The 27,407-nt window shown below is 41.4% G+C and overlaps 1 protein-coding gene across 4 annotated transcripts in view; it reads right to left on the bottom strand.

Annotated features, from left to right (window-relative positions):
• Positions 1-27,407, bottom strand: part of sgcd (sarcoglycan, delta (dystrophin-associated glycoprotein)) — a 425,600-nt gene that overhangs the window by 67,627 nt on the left and 330,566 nt on the right. For all 4 annotated transcript variants that reach the window (XM_086308254.1, XM_086308253.1, XM_086308252.1 and 1 more), the window contains 2 exons: positions 20,808-20,895; positions 17,023-17,142 (listed from right to left, as the gene is read on the bottom strand). In XM_086308254.1, coding sequence (XP_086164380.1) covers positions 17,023-17,142; positions 20,808-20,895 — 208 coding nt within the window. The remainder of the gene's footprint in view (positions 1-17,022; positions 17,143-20,807; positions 20,896-27,407) is intronic.

Raw genomic sequence — 27,407 nt, forward strand, 5'->3', positions numbered from 1 at the left:
AGACGCAGAATAATGCCAGCTCCCTCTGAGCGCTTGGCAGGAAGACATCAAAACACAAACAGACTTCCCTCATTACAAAACAGACGAGGCAGAGTCGGTCAGACGTGTCAGAGCGAGCGCGGAGAGGGCAGCTGATCCCCGAGCCCTCTCTGGTCACGACCCTGCGATCAAGAGTCTGCTGGAAGCTGGAAGGTCGGCGTTGTTTCAGTAATGACCGAGAATAAATCAGATCCTGAAGGGGAGAAAGCTGAGGTCAAAGGCGTGGGTAAAATAATTCCAGAGATCAACTGTAGAAGAGCAGAATGAGAAAGGCTTCTCTTTGTATGGAGCTGTCCTTTCAAAAATCTCCAATTAAATTCCTTCTTCCTGTCTGTCTGACATGAGGATGAATGTTTTAATGGCGATTTTTCTCTTTCAGAGCCCCAAATGCAGCTCCTGGACTTCGATCATCAAAACAGGTGAACGCATAAAAGAGGTCGATGCTAAAATTGTTCTGCAATTTGACCTCGGAGTGAAATAATCTGCCCTCTGGTTTAAGATCGGCCTGTCAAGCACACAATAAAGATGCTGAAATAAGAGGAAACTGAGGGTATTTGGAACAAACTTTTTGCTCTTCAAGCAAGAAGTTTTAGTGAAGATTAAAACTGAAGTTGGTGTGTTTGGAAGATGTAAGAGCAGAGACCAGCTCCAACATGGCGTCCATAGACCGTGGAACCTCAGTGAAATTCAATAACTTGTAGAAATGACAGGCGATGCTATTGCAGAGTCATGAACGCAGCTGCAAAACACACAGATTAGTGACCGGCACTCAGCTTAAACTGAGTATGTCTGGATCACCTTCACCTCCAAATTACCACGAGGAGCCTGAGTCATTTTAACTCAGACTCTTTAATTCTGTGACTAGACAATGTCATTAAAATCAGGAACATCCTGTCCATGCAGCTTTTACTTCTGTGCTGAACTTTGGTCATTCTTGTCTCGGATGTTTGGACTGTCTAACTGCATCAGTGCAAAGTCCAACAAAGCTGTGAATTGTTGGAACATTTTAAAAACCGATGATTGTGTGCTTGCTTCCTGAACCCTGGAGGCTACAGAGCGACAAATGGAAGAACATGATGAGCTTTATTTACTTTGCTCCTTCCACCTTTGAGACCCCAAATGAAATGACATTAGAGTTGTTGGGCTACATTGGTCTCTAGTGATTGGTTGGGGAAAATTGAATTCCCCTTCCACTTAAACGTTGCTAGAATCAACATAGCGTCAGACTGACATCGGACTTGTAATTCCTTATTTTCTGTTTGCCCTTGAAGTTTGAAAATCCTTTATTAGACACAGAAGGTTTCCCATGTTAGCGTCTCTTCATCAGCTCCTTGTTAAAATCAGAATTGAATCTGAACTCACATCTTCACATACAGATGAACAATCGGGCCTCACCACATCTTGAAGGCCTCATAGCACCCACAGTGTATACGACTGTTGTGTGTCGTTAACCTTTGTGTGCTCCCACAGTTTTTACTCTGTGTGGTTTGTTGTTTGCGCTCTCTTCACCTGCCCCAGCTGAACATGACTGACCCAGCCTTAGGCTGGATCTCCTGCAGGTCCCACCCTGGTTAAGGGAGTTCCTCCTCCTACTGTGGCCAAGTCTTGCTCAAGGTTGGGTTTATATATTTGGGGATGCAGTGGCCCAGGAGGTAGAGCAGGTTATCTACTAATTGCAAGGCTGGCGGTTTGATCCGTGGTTGATCCAATCTGTATGTCAACGTATCCTTGGGCAAGATACTGAACCCTGAGCTGTTCCCAATGTGTTCATCAGAGGGTAGATATTAGACAGAAAGCACTGAGATGCAGAAAACAGTGCTTGGATGAATGGGTGAATAACAGATGCGCTATAAATCTCTCCGGGTGCTCAAGCAGAGCACAAACAAACTATATAAGAACCAGTTTAGTTCGGTTTGACCTAACTGTCATCTTGAGATGGGCCAAATCACATCTCAGGGCCAACTTAAATGTGTTTTTCTCTGATTTACATTAAAATCACTGCACAAAACCCAACACAGTATGAGAAATGCACGGGTCTACTTTGTATGTCCTCACAAAGCTTCAGCACAACTTAGCAGTGCAGTACTGTATATGGTTCTGCTCTGCAGACAGACTCAGGGGCTTCAGTATGGTTTCTACTTTCAGTTGCAAAATCATCTGGAAAGAGAGAAAAACTGTCTGCAAAGGGCTTATTTATCCCCTCTATTACCTCCATCCAGACAGCATAAATAATATAAAATGAGATCGACTGCTAGAGAGAAATACTGAAAGAAAAACATTCGATTTTTAGGAGCCTTTTAAAATGTTTTCTTTGAGACATTAAGGAAAATGTAATTGAGACAAATGGGGCAAAGGTGTGGAGTTCGGAGGTTCACTGAGGTGCGCATGCGTTGCACAGAGATATTCTGTGTTTTGCAGCTCTACAGAGAATCCAGAGCACCAGACTTTGGCCTGAAACGGTCTGTTCAGCCACAACAATAAGAAACGAGGATTTTACTCTCTGTAAATCAACTATAAGAATCACACCACTGAAAAATTCATTTTCCTCCATCTCCCTGGAGTCCTTGAATTAATATTTGATGCCGTTCTATTTTACTCTCTCAGTGTGAGTGTTACATTATACAGTTAAGCTGTGAAAGTGTTATGAGTTTGGCATTGTTTTCATCCATCTGCCAACTGAAACGCTTCCTCTGATCCCACTTTTAACACATCCTCTGTGGACGAGTTTCTGGAGTGACCACAGTGTGCAGATGTTGTCCCGTTAGCCGTGATGTGGCATCGTTTAAAACAGCCCAGAGAGATTTTTTTCATCTTAAATTTAAAACTGTGTAAACAGAAATTCAAATATTAAAATATTCTCTTTCACACTTTTCACTCCTCTCCTCAGAAACCTGTGAACTTGCACTCATCTGTGTGAAGTCCCGAGTCCTGACACTGAATCTTCTGAAAGTTCATTTCAAAGCACCAAACTTAAAGAAGTTCGCAGCTGTCGGGTCTTAAAAGTTAAGCCATCGCTGAAGCGTCTTAAACTGCATTCTTTCTTATGTCCAGCAGGAGGCCGAAGGTTATTTTGGCAAAAGAACATTTGCTGATCAGTCATTCAGAAATTTATTTCTTTGATTAATTTTGAATTTGTGATGATTCACCTTTTAAGATTTGAACTCCATTAACAGTTTTACTTCTAGCCTCTAACAGCCACTGCTCCATTTCATGACCATTTCCTGCTAATAATAAAATATAAGAAAATTTAATATTTTTTAAACATATTACTGGAAGTTTTAAACTAATTTAAATGAACAATAAATAAAGTGTTTATATTTATTTTAGTGCTGTCAGCGTTAATCTCGTTAAAATGACGTTAACGCCATAACCACATTAACAAGGAAAATCTCCATTAGCGAGTTAGCGTGGATCGCCCCGTTCAGCCACGCGCAAACTCGCTAGCGGAGATTTGCCGCATTATGCTGGTTATGGCGTTAACATAATTCATAAGTTTTTTAATTCCAGACTTTAAACCAACCATGGTGGATCGTGTACTGATGTACAGTTCACCAAAAGCTTTCTGCGGTACTCCTTCCTCCTGTTTTTCCTTCGTTTTTTAGTCGCAATAACAACTGTCACTACCCGATCCGTACCGGAAACCCGATCGGTACCCCGCATGCGCGAAAGGTGTCTACTTCCGGTCGAAGCATTTTACGATAGTTACAGGTCAGAGTATCTGTTAAGATGTTAAGAATAATAAGTACCTCTTAAAATGTTTCCGATAATGAAAAATTTAATATAATGTAGACAAAAACAAAAAAATAAAACGATAGTGACGGATCAGGGCTCCCCGATCCGTACTGCGCATGTGCAGGGGTTTTCTTCTTCTTCTGTTCGTTTAATGGCAGTTTACACCCCAGTGTTCGAGGATACTGCCACTTGCTGACCGAGCGAATGTAAACTGAATTAGCGTCATTACAAACGTGTGTTAAATTTGATTTATTGATAGTCGAGTGTGTTTATGCTTGTCTGTGTGGAGAGGATTGATTGGAATAGTGATGATGATGTCCGCTATCACTGTCAATTGCCAGTAAACACGTCATCTGGCTGCTGAATCTTCACGTGACATATTACAAAGTCTGTATTATTAATTCTGTAATTAGGCGCCATTCTTCTTATTTTACGGCGCTGTTGTTCAATTGGGGAACGCTCTGTGTTGAGGAGAAAAGCATAAATTTCTTTGTATACGGATTATCCATAGTTTAAATGTCCCGGTAGTCGAAAAGGAGGCAGAGCTGTTGAGAAATGCTAGGAGCTAACTGGGCGCTAACAGTATCATTCAAATATATTGAACGTCGCAATGCTGGCAAAGAGAGGAAGTGACGTAAGATTTGCGCATGCGGGGTACCGATCGGGTTTCCGGTACGGATCGGGTAGCGAAAACAACAACAATAAAAAACCCCCAAAGAAGAAAAGTTTCTTTCTTTTGCTACTTTTTTTTTTTACGAACAGCTTGCCTCACTTACTAAATAGCACCACCTTGTGGCAGAGGCTGTGCAGTCCACATCCAAACATGGAACAAGAAAAAAAAAAAAAAGGATAATTGATGTTAACATTAGCTGATCGTTGACCATTTGTATGTGATCAAATTGATTAATTACAACATTAATGGTGAGGTACTTTATATCTAACAGAATGATTTCCAAAACATTCAACATGCAGAGACCTGAGTATCACAACATCAGTTGTCCTCTTACCAAATTCTGCAAACATTCCTTGCATCTTTTTGCATAAACTAGAGTAGCATTAAAGCAAAAATAAACCAAGCACTTGTATTTCAGCCCGGTTTATTTCTCATGAAAAAGACTGTTATAGTTTGAAGGATTGTGCTAAATTTGAACAGTACAGTGATGGGTGAGGAAATGAGCACAAGACCCCGGCAGCTTTCCAGAAAAATGATCTAAAATCACTGAAACAATATTAAGTCTCATAACTCAAAGTGTATTTAAATGGTAATTTTTTAAATGTGCTTGCAGTCATAATTGTTTCAATGAACTCTTCATTTCTTAAAATAAAAATATTAAACCCTTGAGAAAAAAACGTGTGTTTAAAACGCTTAAACAATGCGAATGTCTTTTCTCTGGGTAAAGCTGGGAGGTTTCCTCTAAATTTGTCTTCAGCGAATCGTCTGTACAAATGCAACATGCTTCCATTTGGCCAAATCTGAACTGATGATTTTTAGCAGCGAGATGGCTCACTGTCACCTCCGACTGCCGGAGAAGATGAAGTCAGTGCAGTGAAAGCTTTCATATGAGATCGCACACAAGAAAGAAAAGAGAAAAATCGTTTGCTTTCATGATGCTTTTCTGTGATCACACCACCATCCTTGATTTGCCTCTGCAAAAATATGAAAAAGGCTGAGAACTATAATGTGGAGTGGTAATTACTCAGTGGGCGCATCAAAGCGGACCAAGTGCTGATAACGCGCCTCAAACAGGGCAAAGACTATTGCAATTACCTTTCCCTCCACTCACCTTTCTTTTCTTCCTCTCCTCTGCTCTCCTCTTCCCCCTACAGTCTAGCCTGCACTATCATCAGGGCCTGAATACGCTGGAATTGGCACAGGCTTCAGAGAGTCAATGGGACATAATTGAGGGTAATGAAAGGAGTTTAATTATAATTCCAACAGACAGGAAAAGAAAGAAAAAAAACATTGGGTAACGTTGTGATTTTTGCAAGGCCTTTGGATCATTTTGGCAAGCTCTCATTACACCGAAGGCAGTGCGAGGTGTTTGTGTGTGTTTACATGTGGGGATGAAAGAAAGAAAAGCACAAAAATATTCTTAAAATTCACAAAAATAACAGAAATTTATCTGCCTCCCAAACACAGAGGGATTACGAGAGCTTAACGCAGACGAATTATTTTATGTTTATTTGGTTCAGAAACACATTTTACCTTCAACTCTGACGGCTCAGCTTCAATTCCCAACTCAGTCCAATTAGTTTTTTACATAAAGGTCTGTAATCACGCTCACTGTGTCGGCCTGCCAGACGGCACACGTCTTACAAAAAATCACTGCTGGGGTCTCAAAACAACATTCTCAAACAACTTATTTGCATGGGCAAATACATTGGGGAGGATACGCAATGCTCATATTGAACACCTCCCCAAAATAGTCACTGCAAACATTTACATTCGCCCCTCTGGTAACTTAAGACTGATTAACTTTTTGGCAGGGCCATCGTGCTGCAACACTGACAAGCAAGTCAGCTCTTCTTCCCACCCAGCATTAATGCCACGGCATCCTGAAGTGTGATCTTATTTATATAGCGCCAATTTACCATAACAGTTACTGCTTTATATTGCAGTGTAAAGACCCTACGATATTAGAAAGAAACCGCACCTCCGATGAGCAAGCACTGGGCGACAGTGGGAAGGAAAAACTCCTTTTAACAGGAAGAAACCTCCAGCAGAGTGGGACCATCTGCTGTGACCGGATGAGGGTGAGGGGCAGGAAGACAGGACAAAAGACAAACTATAGGAGTGAGAGCCAGAGATGAATAAGGTGCATAAACACGTAGTGAGTAGAGATGGCACGATACCACTTTTTTATGTCCGATACCGATACCGATATCATAAATTTGGATATCTGCCGATACCGATATGAATCCGATATAATGTTTTTTAATCAACAAAACTGTTTTTTAAATATCTTGCTGCATTTTGTATAAGTTCATACTCAAGTTTAAAACAACAACTACACTAAAGCTATTCTGTTATACCTGTATGCAAAAAAAAATATTTCATAGTTCAGCAATACTGATCAATCTAATAAACTTAAACCTGCACCATCCTCCCTATTCTGGTATTTTAAAGAGTACTTAGCATAAATATTAAGCAACCTAACTAATAGGGTTCCAACTCCCAGCAACAACAAAAATAAATAAATAAAAAATAGGGAACCACCCCTCACGCTCCACCTCATGATGCTTAATCGACGTAATCAACCTTAATTTGATGCAGTGTGGAAAAAAAATGCACAGAAATCAATTATTTTTCAAGAAATATTAAATAGATTCAACATCTTTCTTCAACAAAATTGCAGACTGCACAGATGGTACCTTCCCAAAGGAAAAAGTACTATAGCTTACTAGGGTATATATATTAGACGTAATAGTTACTATATACAGTAATTGACTTCTATTCATTTTACATCAAATTAAAACTTTGGGTGTCAGATAATTATTTATTAAAAGCTAGACATTTTAAATGAGAATAAGAAAGAAAAGTATGTCTTTGTGCCCCCTTTTCCCAGTTAATGCCCTATCGGCCCCCCTGGCTAAACTTTGCTAGATCCGCCCCTGCACAGTTACCAGCGTCAGCTACGTAGAAAAAGATCCTCGAGTAGAAAGTAATATTAAATACATTCTAACAACAGCTGATCAAGCTTAAACGTGCTGCTGTTGTTCAGCCGCTGGTTTCCTCTTTCTGGTGCAAAGTGGGCCAAAAGCAAACTAGAGAGACGGACTCGCGACAGAAAAGCCGATCAGCTGATCATTTAAGCAGTTTCATGATTGAAGTAGCAGCAGCAGAGAGGCAGTCGCTTGTTAAGCTTAACGCAGGAATGCTTTACAAACATTCAGAGATGGACTTACACACTTGCTTTACTTCTCTCGGGGATAACTTTGTCGGAGATGAAATGCCGGGTTGCTAGCGAAGCTCCACATGCTATCCAGACCACCTACAGGTCCCGCATGCCACAGCCGCTCTATCACGTGATGCATACTGCTCCGACGTGCTAACTTCTGAGGTGAGTTACGGCGTGTTGCAAGTTTTGTGAGGTGCTTTCGTGATATTTAATGGATCGGATTACATTTTTTATTTTTCTCCGATATCCGATCCAGTAATTTAGGTCAGTATCGGACCGATACCGATACGTAATATCGGATCGGTCCATCTCTAGTAGTGAGTGAAGAAGAAACACTCACTGCATCATGGGATGTCCTCCAGCAGCCTGGGCCTCTTACAACCTAACTAAGGGCGGATTCAGGGTTATGTGACCCAACCCGAGTTATATGCTTCAAATTTAAATTAAGCCCCAAGATCGAAAATGACAAACATGCCTTTGTGACTGAAATATCAAATCTAAGGTCAGATTTAGTGTCCAGCAGTAGGACAAAAGTTCTAACTGGCCAAAGATACTGACAAAGTTAGAAAAATCGACATGAAAAAACCTGACATGATGCATCTCAAGGGGGTTTTTGCTCTAATTACAGTTTAAAATAGAAGGCCACTGAAGGAGAGCGCATCCTCTGCAGAGGCCACTGGCCTCTCTCTCTTTGCTGAAAGTGATCTACGTCCACACCAATTCTCTTTGTCCATCCACTTTCTCCACGCCTGGTTTCATTACGTGAGCCTCGGTAGTTTTAACACAAAAACAGAGACACTTCGCTGAAAACAAACAGCTCTGTCGTGTCCTGATCTGTTGCCCGAGCAAGCATTGCTTTGATCGCACCTCATAAGCACAGCTCATTGTCAAAACGCTTTTCACATTGACTGATTCTGTCCAATGCCAGCACTCTGGTCAGAGCAGGTTTCAACTGGAATCCAGTCAAAGCAATGAGGGGTGATCAGATTTAAAGGAATGGGCCTGTAAAAATCACCCATACCCATTTTATTTGGTCACATATCCCCTTTTAGTTCGTTTTTCTGGGCATGTCTAGACAGCTGCTATTTTTAAGATCACCAGAAGTCACATCCTGATCACTTGAAGAGTCCACAGTTTCTAAGCCTGTAGGCAGTGGGTCAGGAGAGAGTGAAACCAGGACAATGCTTCTCTTCTTTTCCTTGACATTCAAGGGGTTGAATTCGTCCCTCAGGGTTAGACTGTCAAAGTGCAGTAGCATCAAAACTATCTGAACTGTGGTGCATGCCAGCGTGTGGCAGCACACAGCACACAATCTTCCCACGCCACCTGGACCACTCACCAGAGTTTCTTAAAAGCAAAGTTGAACAATAACCACTGTGAGACACTTCAGGACATCCAGCACTGACAGCAGAACACGGACATGGACGAATGGCAATAATCCTGGGAAATTGGGAATAATCGGTTAATGCCCACATTTCAATCTCAGATGAAAAACAACGTGTCGCGCTTTAATATTTTGGACCATTTTGTTCAGGGACATCCTCGCCTTTACAGACACACACAGAGGAAGACATGAAGAAATCAGTAGGTAAAGGAGGAATGGACTGGACATGGGTAACAAAGATTACAGATGCAAAAATATAAGAACTGCCAACTGAATCATGAACATAGATCTACCTTGACTGCAACAGAGCTTGGCATAGTGGTCTGCCTGAACTGTGTCCAGGAAGATGCCTTAAGACATGACAGTTTAGGTACTGCGACCCTGATAAGGACAAACAGAAGACAATGGATGGATGGATGAAGCTGTATAATAGCAGAAAAACATGGCTGTGGATCAATGGGTCAGAGGAACTACGTAAGCTGCTGTGGATTGCAAAGCAGCCTGCAGATGCAATGGGATGCCAAAACAGACGAATCAGATGTGGAGGAGGTCATCAGCTCTGTCATGTCAAGTGGTTTGGCAGTAAGATCAGCTGTAGCCAGCTACAGTAGCCGATCTACCTGGACCACCTGGATGTTTTTGACATTAAGCTCAATTTTAAAGAACCAAAGACCGAAATCTACCAATTTAATCAAAATTGTACAAAAGCAGAAAAACATGACTGACAACAGCAGTGATAACAGTTAAAATAATCTGTATTATTCTAGAAAAGTTGGAATATTCCTGCATTCGTAAATATATATAATAACCTCATACTGTATTTATCAGCACAGTCGACCGCTCTGCACTTTCTCAGCTCTGAGGTAAAAACCAGTCGGCACACTCACTCCACATGAGCGAGCAGTGCTTATTTTGGAGCTGCAGTTTGACTCGAGGAGGGTCCGAGCAGCTCACGAGGAGATATGCTGTGGGAATATCAGCTGACCCAGTGACTTACAAACCTCTGCTCCAGCCTCCCTCTGCTGGCTTTCAGGCTTTTTATTTAGCTCACATCGACCGGACACGCCGACGTTTCACAGTCAAGCAACACATTCATAAACGACTCTGAACACATGCGATCCAAACTATGTGCTCAGAGTTTTGCAGTTTATACTTCTGTTTCATTTTTTTCTTACTTTGACCTCACTTTGATCTCCAGCATGCCACACGTGTTTGTTTACATCGACTCTCAAGCTCAGAATGATACTTTACCTTGATGTAGTGCAGTTTCACTACACTATAAAACTGAACCCTGATGCAGTAAAACTGAAAGGAATTCTGACACAGACATGACAAACAATTAGACCACACTGTAGGTAGAAACCACAGTTCAGTTACATGTTTTAGTACGTAATAATAATTAAAACACTCAACATTTCTCCTGAATGTGGGGGAAAAATCCTGGGGAAGATTATAAGCAGCCATTACAGCTTGAAAAATGTCGTTGATATACAACAAACGTAACCGACGACGAAAGTCGATGACCGTTCCAGCTCCTTTTCCCACAAAGCAAAAAGCTGCTAAAATGAGCAAAAACAATCCACATAAAGGATTTAGGTCAGGTTTGACCCATCCTATCATTACATTCCCTCTGTTTGTGTTCTCATTTACTGTCCGTCAGCTGGGAGCCTGCCACCGTGTCTGACTAGACTATAAATAGTAGAAGGCACTGATGGCGGCGTCATGGATTTCCAATGACCTCAGTTGGACCAATTAAAGTTACACACAGGGGATAATTATGTATTTTATTGGTGGGGAGGAACGATGGGTCTGGTAATGACATGTGGCAGCTTTATAAGCCTCCGCGGTGCCTTCATACGTCAATGGGACAACAGAACCGACAGCAGCTCGTCTACAGCTGCTGTTTCAGCCGTCTGTTAGAAGAGCGCACTCACATGCAAAGTTAATAATGCATACTGTAACTGTGTCACACACTGCTCTCCAACTGTTTGTACTAGTCAAAGACCAAGCCATTGCACGTCCTTCCTATTCATGAACTAAAGAGAAAACAGAGAAAGGGACCGAGTGGGTGTAAGCAAGAAAAACGTGTCCAGTTGGATCTGAATACCAGAAATATATTCAGTCCCAGTGAAGGCCACACTCGGAAATGAGAATCTACTTTATTAGAGGTATTTTTGTCAGATCCTTTTTAGATATATATGTCTACTTCTCTACATAATTTTATGTTTGCTATAACACTTATAAATCATATCTTTTGTTAACATCACTGGTCTATTTAAGTCAACAGAAACGACACTATGTTTTCTACGAGTCTTAACCTGTTCTCAAAGTGATATTTCACAATAAATGCATTTATATTTCAAGCAAGTCATCAGACAAATACGTCTGTCTAAGGGCAACATGACATCATAGATGCAACAGCAGCGTTGACGGGGATGGAGGAGGTGGAAAGAAAAGATACCTCCTCCATCCCGACCTCCTCTCTAAAAGATTGTTGCAGTGCTACATACAACATGTTATTTCCACTCCTGCCTTTAGATGACAACAATCAATATTCGCAGTTCAAACTCCATCTTTAAGATCCCACAACAGCCAAATAAACAGAAGCAGTGACAGCGAATATAATATCTCTGCCTGATCTATCCAGGACTCCAATATTTTTTGAGCACGGACCGTGTTAATGACAAAATAAACTCGAAGCGAAAAAAGAAAATATACTGTAAGAAGTGAAATTCAGGTATCGCAGCTACACTGAAAATCTTCACACGTTTTTTTTAGAAATTAGACAAATGCAGCGAAGCTCAAAGACAAGATTAAGAAACACAGGAGTAAAACAATAAGAGACACGAAGCGCAGTTCGGTCTAACACACCTACATTCAGAACCTTTGAGAATAACAGAAATCTTTCAGGAGCTGAAAGAGCTGACTGCGTCTGCCGAGGCAGCCGATGCCAAGGTGTTTGATTATCCCCGTCGCCTTGAGCGGCCTCGTCGAGCAGCTGTGGAGATAAACGGAGTAATTGACAAATTGCGGGTGCTCTCTCTCTGCCACCGCTCCCGACTGCTTTTTAGTGTTGTTGCCACGGTGGACTGAGCTGCTGAGAAAGCTCGAGTTTCATTCAGATTTCCTTCGTTTTTCCTGCCGCGTCTGTCTCAAGAGGGCATAACCTGGAAGTACGAAGGGCTCTTTGAACTGTGTTGAGTAAAAGAAGAGTTAGAAGAAGCAGCTAATGAAGCTGGAATTCAAACTCAGGCATAACTGCACACCAACAGCAGCACTGATCATTTCAGTTTGTAACCTCCTGCAGAAATATTAATGAAATTATCTGATAAAGACTGTCAGTGAGGTTTGTGCTTATTTTTTGGTGAGTGAAACTACGTATTCGAGCAGCACTCCACCAAAAGCAATCACAACAGCAGCTGTAGCGCTGTGTCAAGCCTTCGTCTCTTTATATTCTGTTTCCAAGGAGCCAGACATTCCCGTCATTTTTAAAGTAGCCTTGATTAATGGCTCTCCAGGCTTACTGAGGGTTTTCACAGTCTTTCTCTGGACATTGGCTGCTTTTACATTCACCTTCAGTCCGATCCATCAGAGGAATGCTTCTTTGAGCTATTTAAGCATAAAAACACATGTAGCTCAACAGGTGAACCAGTGTTGTGTCTACACATAACAGACAACTTGAGGCACTTTTGCAAAAACACGTAATCTGTTCCCATTTCTTTAGTTGAAAGAACAATAAATATCAAAACTAACATCATCAATGAATATTTGACATGCAGTTTTCCTAATTGGGCTTCCATCAAGTCAGCAAAGTGGCACAGAAAAGAAGATCAGACACCAACTCGGGAGGAATAGAAAGACAAACGCAACAACATTGTCATCCCCTATGTAACCGGTGTATCGGAAAAACTCAGGAGAGTTTTCTCCAAGTACGACATCACAGTGTACTTCAGACCCAGCAAGGACAAGACTCAGCAGTTCATCTGCATCTAAAGGACAAAGGTCACTCTTTCGAGGACGCCAATGTTCACATTTTGGACAGAGAGGACAGATGGTTTGAAAGAGGAGTGAAAGAAGCATCTATGTCCACTGTGAGCGACCATCTTTGAACAGAGGCGGGGCTTACGACACCAACTGTCTGCCATCTATAATCCAGTTTTGAGTTCCCTCCCCAGACGCCTTAACGCCCACTCACATCCTGGGCCATCTGACCTCAGGAAATCACATGATAGGGTGGGGTGGACCTACACCCGTCTTCACACCTTGGCTCGTGTGATTAGGTAGAAGATCATTAGGAGGTCCATTGTCCCTCTTGGGGGACACTCCCACAGGGCTTAAATCTGGGACTCTCCACCATTTGACCCTAGAACTGAAGAAGCTTCTCAGATTACAGGTGAAACGTCTTCAAGCAACTTAAAGAAGTCCAGACGCTTTTCTTTCCAAGCTCCTTAGACTACGATGACCTGGATGACTGAGAACCTTCACAGACATCAAAACGAACAGTTTGACAGGCACTAAACAGAACGTTTGCACCAAAATAGGGACTCTCCAAGAGCATGAGCTCAGCACAAACTCAGCATATCTAAGCACAGTGTGTAGTGTTCTTAACTGGTGTAGTATATTTGATCATTAATTATTTTTTTGTTTTTGGGACGTCTGCATGCATCATGCATCGTCATTTTCCTCCCTGAAATTTTTAAGCAAATGCAAAAAAACTGGCAGATGTAGCCAATATGATAGAAATCAAAAATAATATGCAAACACTCCATTTTTTAAATGGAATTTTATGGCAATTATTTCATGATTCAGGCTTTAAATTGTCAAAAAAAAAAAAAAAAAAAAAAAGCTGCTGAACATGACAAGTGGAGGAATTCAAATCAGTTTATTTATACAGCCACAAATCACATCAACAGTTTCCCCAAGGTGCTTTATATTGTAACCTGAGAGATGGATCTGATCCTTCAGTTTGTCCACCTACTGTTCACTGAAGCTTCATCAGAAATGGCCTAAGTCAAGGGTGGCTGTCAATACGACATTTTCAGGAAGGGAAACGGGGAGAAAAAGTTCATACATCTAAGAAAGCACCTGACTGACAACGATCCCAAACACGCTGCCAATGCAGTGAAAGCAAACCTGGACCGAAAAACACCCAGAGCCTGATCCTCAACATTACTGAAGCAGAGTGGGATCATCCTGACAGACAACAAAAAGGGAGAAACAGCCAAGGAAGAGCTTTGAATGTCTTTCAAAAAGCCTGGAGAACGATTCCTGAAGACTACTTATAGAAATCCAGAGAAGCTGCCACACATACGAGCAGACCATATATTAACTTTCAAACTTGTTACAATTATACAAACTCTTTTTTTTGCCTTGTTTCCATCCATTTCTCATTTAGCAGTATATAAAGAAATGATTTGAGACTTTTGTCCTGTTTTGTACCTTTGAGGCTTGGAAATGCATCAAAAACCAGTCCAGAAACCAACGGGTGAAGTCAAGGTGGCTACATCCATCTTTTAAATACAGTCTGGTTATGCCACCAAATGTGAGACATTGAAATAAATATTGCAACAAAAGCTACACCTTTCTATTAAACAACTCACAGCGCTACCTGTCCTTCCTCTCCTCTGTGCCGTCCGTCACCAGCCTCCGTCTGTGCCTCCCTCCATCAAGAGGAGCACTTTGCAGAGACCGGTGACAGTAATAAAGTCTGACTCAGTGAGGCTGGAAAGGATGTAAATGAATGTAGATGAGGATGAAGAGTAATTGCTCACACAGAGTGCTGTGAAAGGTGTGTGTCAGAGAGAGTGAACCCTTTGGAGCTCTTAACTGGAAATGGGTGGCCCAGTCAAAGAGGAGAGACTTCAAATATCTGTTTCTCTATTAATGTTGCTGAATGGATGGAGCAGACGGGCGAGCGTCGGTGAATGATGGCAGATGCAAAAATAATGGGGAATGATGTCACAGAGGAAGCAGCAGAGAGAAAGAGAACGTTTTTAAGTAACAGGGAGGGAAGGAAGAAATTAAAGAAGGCGGCTATTATCTCACTAAATATTACATTTTTTGTATTACTGTTCATCTCATTCAGGAACGTACACTCATTCTGTTGGATAAGTGTGGAAAACTGATGTAAACACGCCAAAAAAAGTCTATAAAATGGTGCACACAACACCTACAAAAACTTCTGTATGGCAGACTACCTGACCTCAGTTTGGCCAGTCTCCTTCTCAAAGCGTACCAAATGGCTGCTTTGGCGTTTTCAGTGCATCCCTGGAAAGGTCTGCTTTGACCACATATTCCCTGCACTTTGAGATTTTACCACAGACATCAAACAAACATCAACTTCTGCAACCTGACTTTCATAACGAGGCGCCTTCATCAATGACTTAGACCACATTACAGTTTTCCGTGGAAGGCTCCACCATGCCCATTCCTGATCAACACCTCTGGATCTCTTAGCGATTGTATTACATGCCAATTTATCCTCCCCTTGCAATAATTCCTGAAAAGCCAAGAATCTTTTGCCCACATAAAGACAATATTCACTCAGCATGGCCCTAGAGTCTAGATCAGGGATCTTGAACTCCAGGCCTCGAGGGCCAGTGTCCTGCAGCTGATTTAAATGGCTAAATGACCTCCTCAACATGTCTTGAAGTTCTCCAGAGGCCTGGTAATGAACTAATCACCAAGGGTGAGATCTAAAACCTGCAGGACACCGGCCCTCGAGGCCTGGAGTTCGAGACCCCTGGTCTAGATGGTTCATACAACTCTATCCTAAGCCATCTCCGGTGATCAGCACAACCCTAGCCTCAAACCCTAAAACCCACGACCCCATCAGATCAAGAGAGTGAGAGAAGAGAGTGAATGCAGTTAAATGTATGTTCTGGAAAACCATCCTCAGCTCCAGGGGAAAAGCACGACCTCGCAGGTTTCATTCACTGTCACCATAAATCAAAATCCCATTTTTGCAGCGCTGAAAACACAGTTTCACCCTCAGCTCATTAACGACCCTCAGGCGGGGCATCCATGTCAAACAGAGTCTCTGTTTAAGTCAAAGCTCCAGTCTTGTGACATGACCTTATGAGAAAGGGCCGTCAACATTAAGCTTAAATCTGCCACTTCCTGCAGGCAGACTCTGGGATGATCCTCTCTGTTGGAGCGTTAATTGTATGCAGATGCTTTGTTTATGCTTGTATTCATGATGTTGTCTGTGAGCTAATTTTGTCTTCACCATCCTCCGTTACACCCCTCTGCTCTCACAGGAAATCATTTGTCGCAGCGGCGTCACTCGGAGGCCGACTGGCCGTGGCAGTCAGAACAACTCTGTCACTTCTTATCTCCCGTCATAAGCACAAAACTCATTTGTCTAAAGCACTAACATGTCAGCCTCCCCCCCCCAAGAGTCCTGTTGATGAATATGAGCTCCCCAACACATCACTCTCTTACCTAGCTTGAATTTCTCTCTCTGGAAAAAAACAAACAAACAATCCTCCTCATCCTTTTTGCTAGTTGTCATCTTACTCCTGGCATACACGACTACAACCAGCAGAGATCTGAGCCTTGCTCTTCTCACTATCGACTGCTTATGATGCTAATATAAGCATTACATTACTCTGCTTTGCATTTATTGTATGTCAGTTTGACACATTACATCAGCTTGGATACAAACGCATGTGTGTGTCTCAGTGTGTTTCTCTGTGTGTGAAAGAAAGTAGTATATCTTAGCTAAAGCAGTTACTACTAAGATAACCCCTAAAAAGGCCACAATAAAAGTCCTAAGAATCTCAAGTTAAAGCTTTTTACCTTCCCAAAAGTGAGTCCACCAACAAACAGCAGTTTTAACTCCTTATTAACAACATCGCAACAAGAGCCGCACCTATAAAACAAAAGGCCACGCACTCACGCACATCAGCCATTTTCCCACTTTAGATCCTAACCGAGTATTCAAGGCTTTTGAAGGCGGCCACTCACCCATCACTCGGAGCCGGTCTGCGCCCACCACCACCTCCTGCTCATCGGCGGAGAACAGGAGCTTCCCAGAGGTGGATTTCACTTCAAACATCTTGCCTCGTGCTTTAAATCCACTGGATCCTGAACCGAAGGAGAAGAGAAGAGAGAGGAGACATCAAAGAGGAGGGACTGGAGCTGATTTCTTACCGAATTACCCGAGAACATGAAAACTTTAAAAAAAAAGCACCCTGGTGGAAGATGTGGGACTTATGACCAAACCTGTAATATTGATTTTGTTGTGATTCATGAGACTACTGAGAAAATGTCCAACAAACCGATCCGGTCTTTAAGTCTGACGTCATTAGCTGTGCCTGGGCCCAAACTCAGCTGCAGGCCCCAAAGTCAAATGAACACTGCGGCATCACAGAGAGTTAAAAACTGTCTAAATTCTTTCATCTTTAATAAAATGTTACATCTCTACCAGGTGTAACATCTAAGTTTAACATCTAGGCATCCATGAAAACAGAATTTATTACATTTAACAGAGTTAGAAGTTAGCAGGAAGTTAGCTCGCTAGCTTCCATCTAAACATGACATAGCATGTTCTGACTGAGGGATTTCTGAAAAAATTAAGACGTACAGCTTTGCTATCACTTCCAACATAAATGAAGACAGAAAATTAAACAGCGGTGGCTTTTGTTGGTTTACTGAAGTTGGGCTAGCTGGTATATAATGATGCTACATGATCGCTAGCAACACAGCTATGTTAGCATAGCATAAACACAGTGAAGCTGGAGGATGAACGCTGACTTTTTTCCATTCAATAAAAGTTAATGTGAGGGTTCCCGATGGTTAGGGACAAATGCAATCGCATGGCAGGATGCTGTAAACGGACCAAACTTCAGTCAGGAGAACAACTGAGATCATACGAGGTTAGTCATTTATATACTGCTGCTGGGCTGTAGTTACATCGTAAGGTTTTAAAAACTAAGCTATAAAATGAACAGTGATAATAAAAACCGAGAGAGGCCGACAGTGATCACTGACTGTTTTTAGGGGCTTATTGAGATTAAATAGAACAAGATACAAAGCATTAATATATGTTAAGAACATACATACATAATATATGTTAAGAACACAACAGCCTTAATAAACAGTCATTTTTTATCACTTAAAGACCGGATTAACTGTGTGTTCTGATCAAATGTAACCAGAGTCAAAGGAGGGATAGACATCCCCTTTGCTAAAGAGGCCACAGGTGTGATGTCATATTTAATCGCAGTGCCTTGTGATATTGTTGTTTGGTCACCAATGCCTAATCCCATTAGTGGAATTGCTGATCATTAATTCATATTGAGCAGACGAGTAAATGCCAATGTCAAGTGGCTTTGAAGGACAGGAAGAATGAAAATAAGGCAACAGTCACATATCAACTAAATGTCACTGTCTTTTCCTTTTATTTGGAATTTTGTTGCTATTCCTAGTTTATAAATTAGAAACAAACCGTTCTGATCTAATTAGAAAGCATGAATTATTCAGCCTAAGCCAGTTTAAGATATTACATAGAACAGAATAAACAAGGAAACATCTCGAGTCTAGTTGTGATCAAACGTTTAGAATTCCAACCATCCAGTTGTGACCTGTTGGTGGAAGCAATCCTCTCTGCAACACGGTTGTGCAAACCAGACATATTTCACTGAACGTGTGCCGGAAAGATCCTCATGCGCCAGCTGACAAAACTCTGACTGGTGTCACAACAAACAAGAAAATGTAGACAACTCCACCCAATCCCAAATTGCTTTGTCTCACGCGGTGGTAGAAGACACCCAACGCAGAGGCTGACTGATTGATACGCGCACAATTGATTCTGTCACTCTCCATCTGGGGTGTGGAGTTCCTCCCCGTACACCAACGCCGCTTAGTCATCAACGCATCCGAGCAGACTTCATCTTCCTCCTCTTCAGACTCGGGAGGCAAATGTCAGCTTGCTTTTTAATGTGAGAGACGCCTCCCGAGCATGTTTACGCCGAGTGATTTCACCAAAAACTGTCAACTCGGTCAACGTGACAGGTGGCGAATGAAGAGATGTAAAGAAGAAAGCACAATCACAGAGTAATGGAGGAGAAACTGAGACCTCTTCTGGCATACTTAAAAGGATCAGAGGAGAAATAAAATCACGACGTGTAAATGCTTAATTATAAATAAGGCAATGACTTCTGATAGCAGGAGCAGCTGCTTCAAACATGAGAGTCTGGATTAGAAACGGTTCTCAGAAAGAAATTTGGGAGTTGCAAAATATTTCACATGCTGTAGAAGAACATATGCTAAACAAATGTTCCCTTCACATTCTTGAATCTTTGCAATATGGAATAATTTTAGCTTATCAGACCTCAAAAATTCACTGTGATGGAGAAGTGATCAAACTACTTGACTTTGAAATATCTCCTGTGAATATTTTAAAAGCTATAAGAAGTTATTTGTTGGGTAATGGAGCTTACACTAAAGCCTGTAGTATGAAGCAGGATTAGGTCGCAGTCATATGGGCCTAAAGACCTCCAGCTGGTGACCCCCAGGCAACTTCCAGTTGCTGGGGAAAAAGGTCTACTCCCTGACTGACTGGTGATTGGTTGCTGAAGGTTGCACAGATGGAACCAGAAACCTCCTTCTGATTGCTTTGGTCGTTACCAGACTGCTGTGGCTGCAGTTTGGATGGAAGACGCCGAATTGTCTGCAAACAATTTTTCTTTATACGTGAACGGTCTCCATTTACAGTTTTAAAGTTTCACTTAGTGAGTCGTTATTAATAGCAGACGAGCTAGCGTCTTTATTGCAACCAATGTGAGACTGTGGCAATCTAAACCTGACCAAAGCAGTCAAAAAGAGGTACGCACAGAGGGTTAACAAGGAGTGTGGTAACTCTGTGGTAACTTATGCTGAAGAGCCAACCTTCGCTGGAGTAGATTATCTTCTGAGTATTAGATTCGAGGTACAAAACCGATCGGTTCTCTGATCAGCACCTTTTCTGGAGGATTTCTCAAACCTTGCTGAGCTTTTGCTGCAGCAGCTGCTCTGCTGTACAAGCTGTGTTTTGGGTTCAATCTGCATATTTTACAAAGATAGTGCAAACTGTAATTTTACAAAAATAAAGCTTTGCCGCAAGTACAACTGTCCATGTTTGTGACATAATTTCCTCTAGGGATCAATAAAGAATTCTGATTCTGATTGGTTAGATCCACCAACACTGCCATTCTCGTGTGAACATGCTGACAGCTAGACTGTGAAACTCTGTGTTGACTTAACAACTTGGTAATCACCATCATGTGACCATTTAGTCCAGTTGGCTATATTTTTGTTATCTGGTTTCACTTTCACTGACATGAGCAGAGTATGTCAAACTTGTCCTTGTGATGGGCTGACGACCTGTCCAGCATATAGCACACCTAACCCTATCACGGCCCGGATGGACTCCAACCCCTTTGTCATCCTGAATTGGATAGCAATAGAGAAACTGAATGGACGGAGGTTTTGAAAGAATTGGTCCAATTCTTAAATGAGCCTCATTGCGTGGCTGCTATCTTTGCCATATCTCTCTTCTAAGACAAGTTTTAATCCCAAACAGCTTTCTGGCAAAATGAAGGTAATAGAAGACAAAAAGGCGTCACCAGTTCCTGTAACATAGTTCATGAATAAACCTGAGGGGAAGAATCAAAGGAACTCAGATCTACTCCAGTTTAACCGCTGCCTGTGAATCTTTGCAGATTCTAATGAAAACAATGAAAATCAGCATTTCTCCGGCCGAGTCTTACCTGTGACGAGCTGTGTGAGCAGCTTGTTGTTGTTGTTGACGATATTGACGGACACATTTCTGGATGACTGCAGGAACAGTGGGCGGCCCTGCGGAGAGATCGACCAGGTAACTCATTTAAAGCAAGGTGCAACTGTCATCAAGCTGCTAATGCTTATGCTTCTTCCTGCTCCTTTTTGAACATGGACGTTATTTGGAGTTGTGGTTGCTCGTTTTCCTTTTGTTTGCTTTGTTCATTTGTCTCTTTTAATTCTATTTTTTTTTATACTTTTTCAACATGTTCAAAATAAAGATTCAATCAATCAGTCAATCAATGCTTATTTAATCATGTGAAGTCCAAGTTTTTATCGATGAGGACAAGTAACCCAAACCCTGTTTAAAAAACTAGTTTTATCTGTTTCAGTTAGAATCTTTATTTTTCGTCCTCTGATTGCTGAGACTCTGGGATATTTTTCAAAAGCCAAACATCGTACATTTTAATATATTTATGTGTCCAAATTTACGATAAGGGTTACTTATCACCGACAGCGACTTAGACTAAGGTATAAACACGAGTCGGGGACTGAAAAAAAATTAAAAGGAGTACAAAAAAAGAATGGGCCACAACCACTGCTTCATCTTCAACCTTTTATAAGATTTACTTCGCTTCTTCACATCACCTAATTGCCTTGAATTTTTTGGGCTTTCAGCAAAGAAATTGGGTGCAGTTGATTTATAACTCAATACAAAATAAGTGGTGATTGCACGCGAATCCAGATTACCTTCGCTTCATAGTAGTTGAAAATTTTAAATGATTAAAATCCAATATCTAATGTTGATGGTACAATTTTATACTGTACTGTGATATAAGAATGCAATATCTAAGGATGATGTTACAACTGAACCACTAACCAGCATTTAGCTGAAAGCACTCCCACTGCATGGCCATCGACTCTCTCACGCTTGCATTGCGTTTGATTTTGTTGCCTTATGTCTTTGCTGTGCTGGTCTTATATGGCCTCAGTCAGCTGCTAGATAATGAAAGTACAAATGCATCCACACACACATAGAGATGGCCACAAAGGTGTGACTTCAGACACACACACCGCCATAACTGTCCGCACTCAGCCTCCTGCTCCGTTTGATAACTTCCATTTCCCAGAGTGCCCTGCATTAATCTGTAATGCTGATCACGTTGGACACTCTGCGCTTTCTGTGCCCGACTAATCTTCATGCCTCAGTCAACTTCTTAATTAGAGATAACGGCCTGACCATTGTGCTGCGCTCGTAGCCGAGGAGGGGATATGCCTTGTGTGTATATTACAGATAACATTATGGCTCTTGCCAAACTTATTGAAGTTCCCACAGTAAATACATCCAATATATGATACACAAGTAGGAACTTATTACAATAACAATGAGGTGTGCACTGAATGTAAAACTAATAAGTTGGAGAACAGTTGACACTTTGTGTTGCATTAACTGTGGACTCGTTTCTGAATGTCACTTTGACAAATATTGCCCAGGTGTGTGTGTAAAGCACTTTTAAGTAGTTTTAAAACAGTGTCCTGAGGTAAACAGACTGTACTTATATACTGCTTTTCTACCCAAATTGAGCACTCAGAGAGTTTTCGTACTACAAGCCTCATGCTTCGACATTCACACACAAACGCACGTTCTGATGGATGAATCACGGCCAACTTGGGGTTCAGTATTTTGCCCAAGGATCCTTCGACATGCAGTCGGAGGAAGCCACAGATCAGACCACCGATCTTCCAATTAGTGGATGACCCACTATGAACCACAGCTGCCCCGAGGTGCCATGGCAGTAAGGTTAGATGTATTAATTTTTAACAGTGCGTACTAGTCGAAAGAAAGAGATAATTCACTCCAAAGAAGATAAAGTATCTTCAATTCAAAGTTTCCCCTCAAAAAAGGGAATTTATTGACTATTTCCAGAGTTTTCTACTAGTTGTTAAAGATTTTTGGTTAGGAGAAACAGATACCAGTGCAAAAACACTCAGAGCCCAGGTTTATAAGTGCTTCTGAGTCAGAAAGATACTAGAAGCTATCTGACTGGGATGCACTTAAACATCCTTAAAACTGCAGTGAGTTTCTTTACTGACAGCTCAATGCAAAGCGGAGCGAAAGCCTACCCAGACACACAAGACGAACGGGAGGTGACCATGTGTTCCCAGACAAGCTGAAGTACTGGAAAACCTCATAGCCTCCAGCTGAACAGCTCTAAAGAGTGAGCAGAGACTCCCCAGCATGCTGAGGCACAATAGCAAACTTAACAGTGTTTACAGTGAGCTTCACTTAAATGCATTTTTAATAAAGAGTCACAATAATGACCAGAAATATAAGGAGGAGACGCGGCACTCCAAGAATCCTGAATAGAAATGCTAAAGATCACAGCTGCCCTTTTTCTATTAGCTGATCATGTTGCACTGATGCAGCAGTAGCAACAAGCAGAGGGTCAAAGAGAAGGTTGTCAAGAATTCTCTGGAAAATGCTGCCACCATTCCCGGAGCATCCCGCAGAGCTCCTTGGGCTCTGACTGAAGCAACTGTGCTCCCCTCATCCATAATGTGAATCCGGTTAGTGGCTTCATTGGATGACAATGTGATTTTTAAACCTTATTTTGGGTCAAAGTGTGCAAACCTTTGAATGGGCTTTTATCAGATTTGACCTGCATTTCTATACACTCAATTGGAGTGCAGAGCTGCAGTAACCACTGAAATTGAATTTATGGCGCTCGTTCCTCATTTAAGTGCAGACTTCAAAATAACCATCTGGATTCTTTCCAAGATAACTGCTTAGATTTGCTTTTAGAAGGACTTTGACAGTGACAGAGACGGTGTCTCATACAGAGATCATGCTACATGATGCATTTTGTGTTTCATCAGCCATACAGACAGGACTTGCTATGATAAGGTAAGGACAAATGACAGACTACTCACTTGCCAATCACAGGCTTTTCCTGACAGGAAAGTTAAACAATGGCTCAAATAAAACCGTTAGCTTTTAAATCTTTCCACTTTTAGGCTTTTTCAGGCCACTTCTGAAAACAAATCTTCAAAGTAAAACAGGAAAACCAACCCAAGAGAACACTGAATGAAAAAAAAAAAACACTAAACAAGAAGTCCAGGACATGGAAACACACAGTGCTAAGGAAGACTCACTACTAGAATACAGAAACACTGGAAACAAATACTCAATGTTCCAGGAAATAGACTAGCCCTGGCGCTTATTTCTCAGTCTTCCATGTCATGTAGTTTTTTTGCAGTCTGAAACTGGCAGAACTCACTGCAACTCACTGCAGGTCCTGCTTGTACAGAATCAGTTTAACTAAGCTTTGCCTGCAAATCTGCATCCACTTGTTTAACATCACTTTTGAGGAGCTGAGAGAGAGTCCACGTTATATTATTCATACATTTCCTGAATATTAATGTTGTGTGGAATGTAAAGTTGGAGAGAGCAGTCATCCCTACTGCTTTTATGAATGCAAATCTAGTGATACCAATGTTTTAACCATATCACTGGCTCATATATTATTAATACTAAGCACTAGAGATATATTATAATATATCACTAATAGAACTGCCTAGAGTATTTTTTTGTTTTCAGCCTGTTTGCAGTTTGGATTTGATTTTCCAGCCCTGGAGGATGCTTCATGTTAGAGCGCTAGCTGAGGCTGGCTCCAAAAGCAAGTCGAACCTCACAGACTTCCACGTATAAATACACACTAAAAATGCATGTTGCCAATCTGATATAAAAATGGGAACAGCCTCTATGGATAGTTTCCCCCTTTGTAAGAAATGTAAAGTGGCTGAAATTTATTTATTTTTTTTAACTTGTAGCTGGAGCTGCAAATTCCAGTCACTAAACTGAGCCTGTGTTTGTGCTGCTGGAGCCTTTTGAACAGACTATGTTATATTAAAAATCCGTGCTTCAGTTTGGTAGATGGTTCTGTCACAGGCGACCTTCAGCAGTCACTGGGACGTCAGTGTCATGGTAACGGTCACTCTGAGTCTGTGGGCTCTCTACTTTTACTTATTTCCTGATGGATTCTTAGTTTTCTGTGTTTATAACTTCTTCATGTTTTTTGGGTGCATTTAGTCTCAATATCTTATTTCCTGGTTATGTTAGCATTTATTTCTTCACTCAGCGTTTCTTGTCCCATCCATCCATCCTCTTCAGCTTATCCATTTCAGGGTTGCAGGCGGCTAACACAGGTCCGCTTGTGTCAATTCTCCAAATATTGATACTTGCTTGTAGTTTTACTTCCCTCTTTTTTTCGCAACTTCGCAACAGCCTCAATAATCTGCTCGCCTTTCGTTGAATCCCACCTGTTTTCCATGTCTGCATTTTGGGCCCACAACATCACACTCCACATGGTCTGTATAATCTGTATAAACGTCATAGCAGAGACAGAGACAAGTAGCTGCAGCAACAAAAGGATTGCTCAGAGTTTGAGTGAGCAGCACGCTCAGCCTAGGCTGATTGTACTGGACATGTACTGGTGGAAGGAAACCCATCTCCAAACAATCAAGGACCAGCTTGGGCTGACTTCTGTAACATAACTGATTACAGTGTCATCTGCATATTGTTGTATTCTGGTTTCATTCCTATATAAAAGCAAGTTACTTACAAAATTAGTTACTAGGTTAAGTAACTTTATATAAATTTCTGTTTATGTAGAAAACAAAAAATGTGCAATTTTCAACAGTTTAATTTTTCTATTTCTGCAAAATTCCATTGAAGACAGCAACTGTATTTGCAGAGTATTTTCACACCCGTTCCCCATCTTCAAAGCAAACACTGTGAGCTCATTGCATAAGGCTGCAGTAATTTTGGTCGTGGTCATTGCTCGGTGTTAGCGACTGTGATCAAAAAAGACCAATGGGTGATTTTACAGTGGCTACATCCGACCTTTTTACACAGCTTATGGCTTTTGGTCATCATTAGTTCATGAAACCTCAGTTTCTCTCAGAATTGTGACCCAGGCAGTTAATGGATGAGATCTGTCCAAATTTTTCACTGCATGCCTCACTGCTCACATCTTACTGTAGCTGTAATGACCTGCATCACTACTAAACTCACACAGAAGACATGCTGATGGATTTCTGGCGTGAATTCAGGTAGTAAGCTTACAGATATAAATCAATCCGATAACTAATTCTTTATTAATGTATGCTTTTATGATTCTCCCATTAATCAGTCCTTCCCAACTTGGAGTTTTCCTGTCAAAGAAACTTAATGTAGCTCAGTATGTGGAGCCAGACACACTTAAACTAATTTCTTTGGAAAGTCCTCCAACAGTTCAGATATTTTAATCTGGACCAAACCATGGAGCTGTCATTTCCTTGGGTACATAGCAGCCACACTGATTTTAGGTTATGAATACTGACATAACTATTCAGACATTTCTTATTACTTCTATGGCAGTACACAGCAGATGCCAGTACTAATCGATGAGTTTAGCCAGCAGCAAATATTCTTGGTTAACAACGAGTCCTGAGCTTTAAAATCATCACCGTGTTCCAGCAGCAGGTCGCTTATCGTTCCATCTTCATGTAGGGTTTTTTTCCCCTGAGATGCCTCAGAGAGGCTACAGCAGGAGTCCTTCAGGGCTGTTTGTGTACACTACACGTGTTTAGTTCATTGCAGTGCGGTGCCTTTGATCCGCTCGGTCTCCCTCTTCTCTTTGTTACTAATGGAACAGACCATATTACTCCCAGCAGGATGCCTCTCACACAGAGAGGAATTTGGAGGGAAAAATAAATAAAAAATAAAATAAGAAGGGAGAGAGGAGTTAGGCGAGAGACCAGAAGAGAGATGTGTGAATTACAGTTGGTTATAGAAATGTTTCTTGGTGGCAGAGCTGCTCCGGGGGTTGAATTAAATCTCGGTGAGATGGGCCAAAGAACCAATATGTCCGGAGTAAAACATTGGCTGATTTTGGAAATTTGGGTTGAATGAAAATAAATCCACAGTGTCGAGGCTCACTTTGAAGAGCTCAAAGGTAATTTCAAGATGCAGGAGATGAGCAGTGACTGAATAGGTCTGGACGGTTGACTAATCTATGAGCTTAGTTACTCAGTTATCATTTTTAAAAGACACCATATTTGTAAATATTCTAAAAATATCTGGTTTATTTCAGTTTTGTCCTTTTGATATTCAGGATCGGTTCTTGTCCTCCAACCAAACCATCACATTGGTTTTTTTTTTTCATACTAAGTGTTCCTGAGACATCAAACTTTTCTTTGGTAAAGCTCAGATCTGAAAGCAGTTAACGTGGACGAGGTATAAACACCTTTGATTTGGAAAATGCAGGTCCTACACACCTTCTACGTGCACTTTGTTAGAGCTCACTTATCTTTACATGCACATAACCACAAGTCATAAAAACAGGTCGACACAGAACCAATCCAACGCTTTCTGAGAATTTCTGACAGTCTGCATTTAAAGGTTGATCAGGAACGAGCTCATAAGAGACACACGTCATTATTAGTTGCCTTAACACAACAGTTGTATTAATTAGTAAATGTCAGTGACTGAGAGAAGCATGTGTGTCTGTCAGTGTGCTTCGGTCACCATAGAAAGACATTTAGACAGT

Source organism: Aulonocara sp. 'chitande type north' Nkhata Bay, linkage group LG10, assembly GCF_057382095.1.
Source record: "Aulonocara sp. 'chitande type north' Nkhata Bay isolate Kocher_YH1m ecotype deep benthic linkage group LG10, A_spYH_male_GT1.1, whole genome shotgun sequence".
NCBI classification, from domain to species: Eukaryota; Metazoa; Chordata; class Actinopteri; order Cichliformes; family Cichlidae; genus Aulonocara; species Aulonocara sp. 'chitande type north' Nkhata Bay.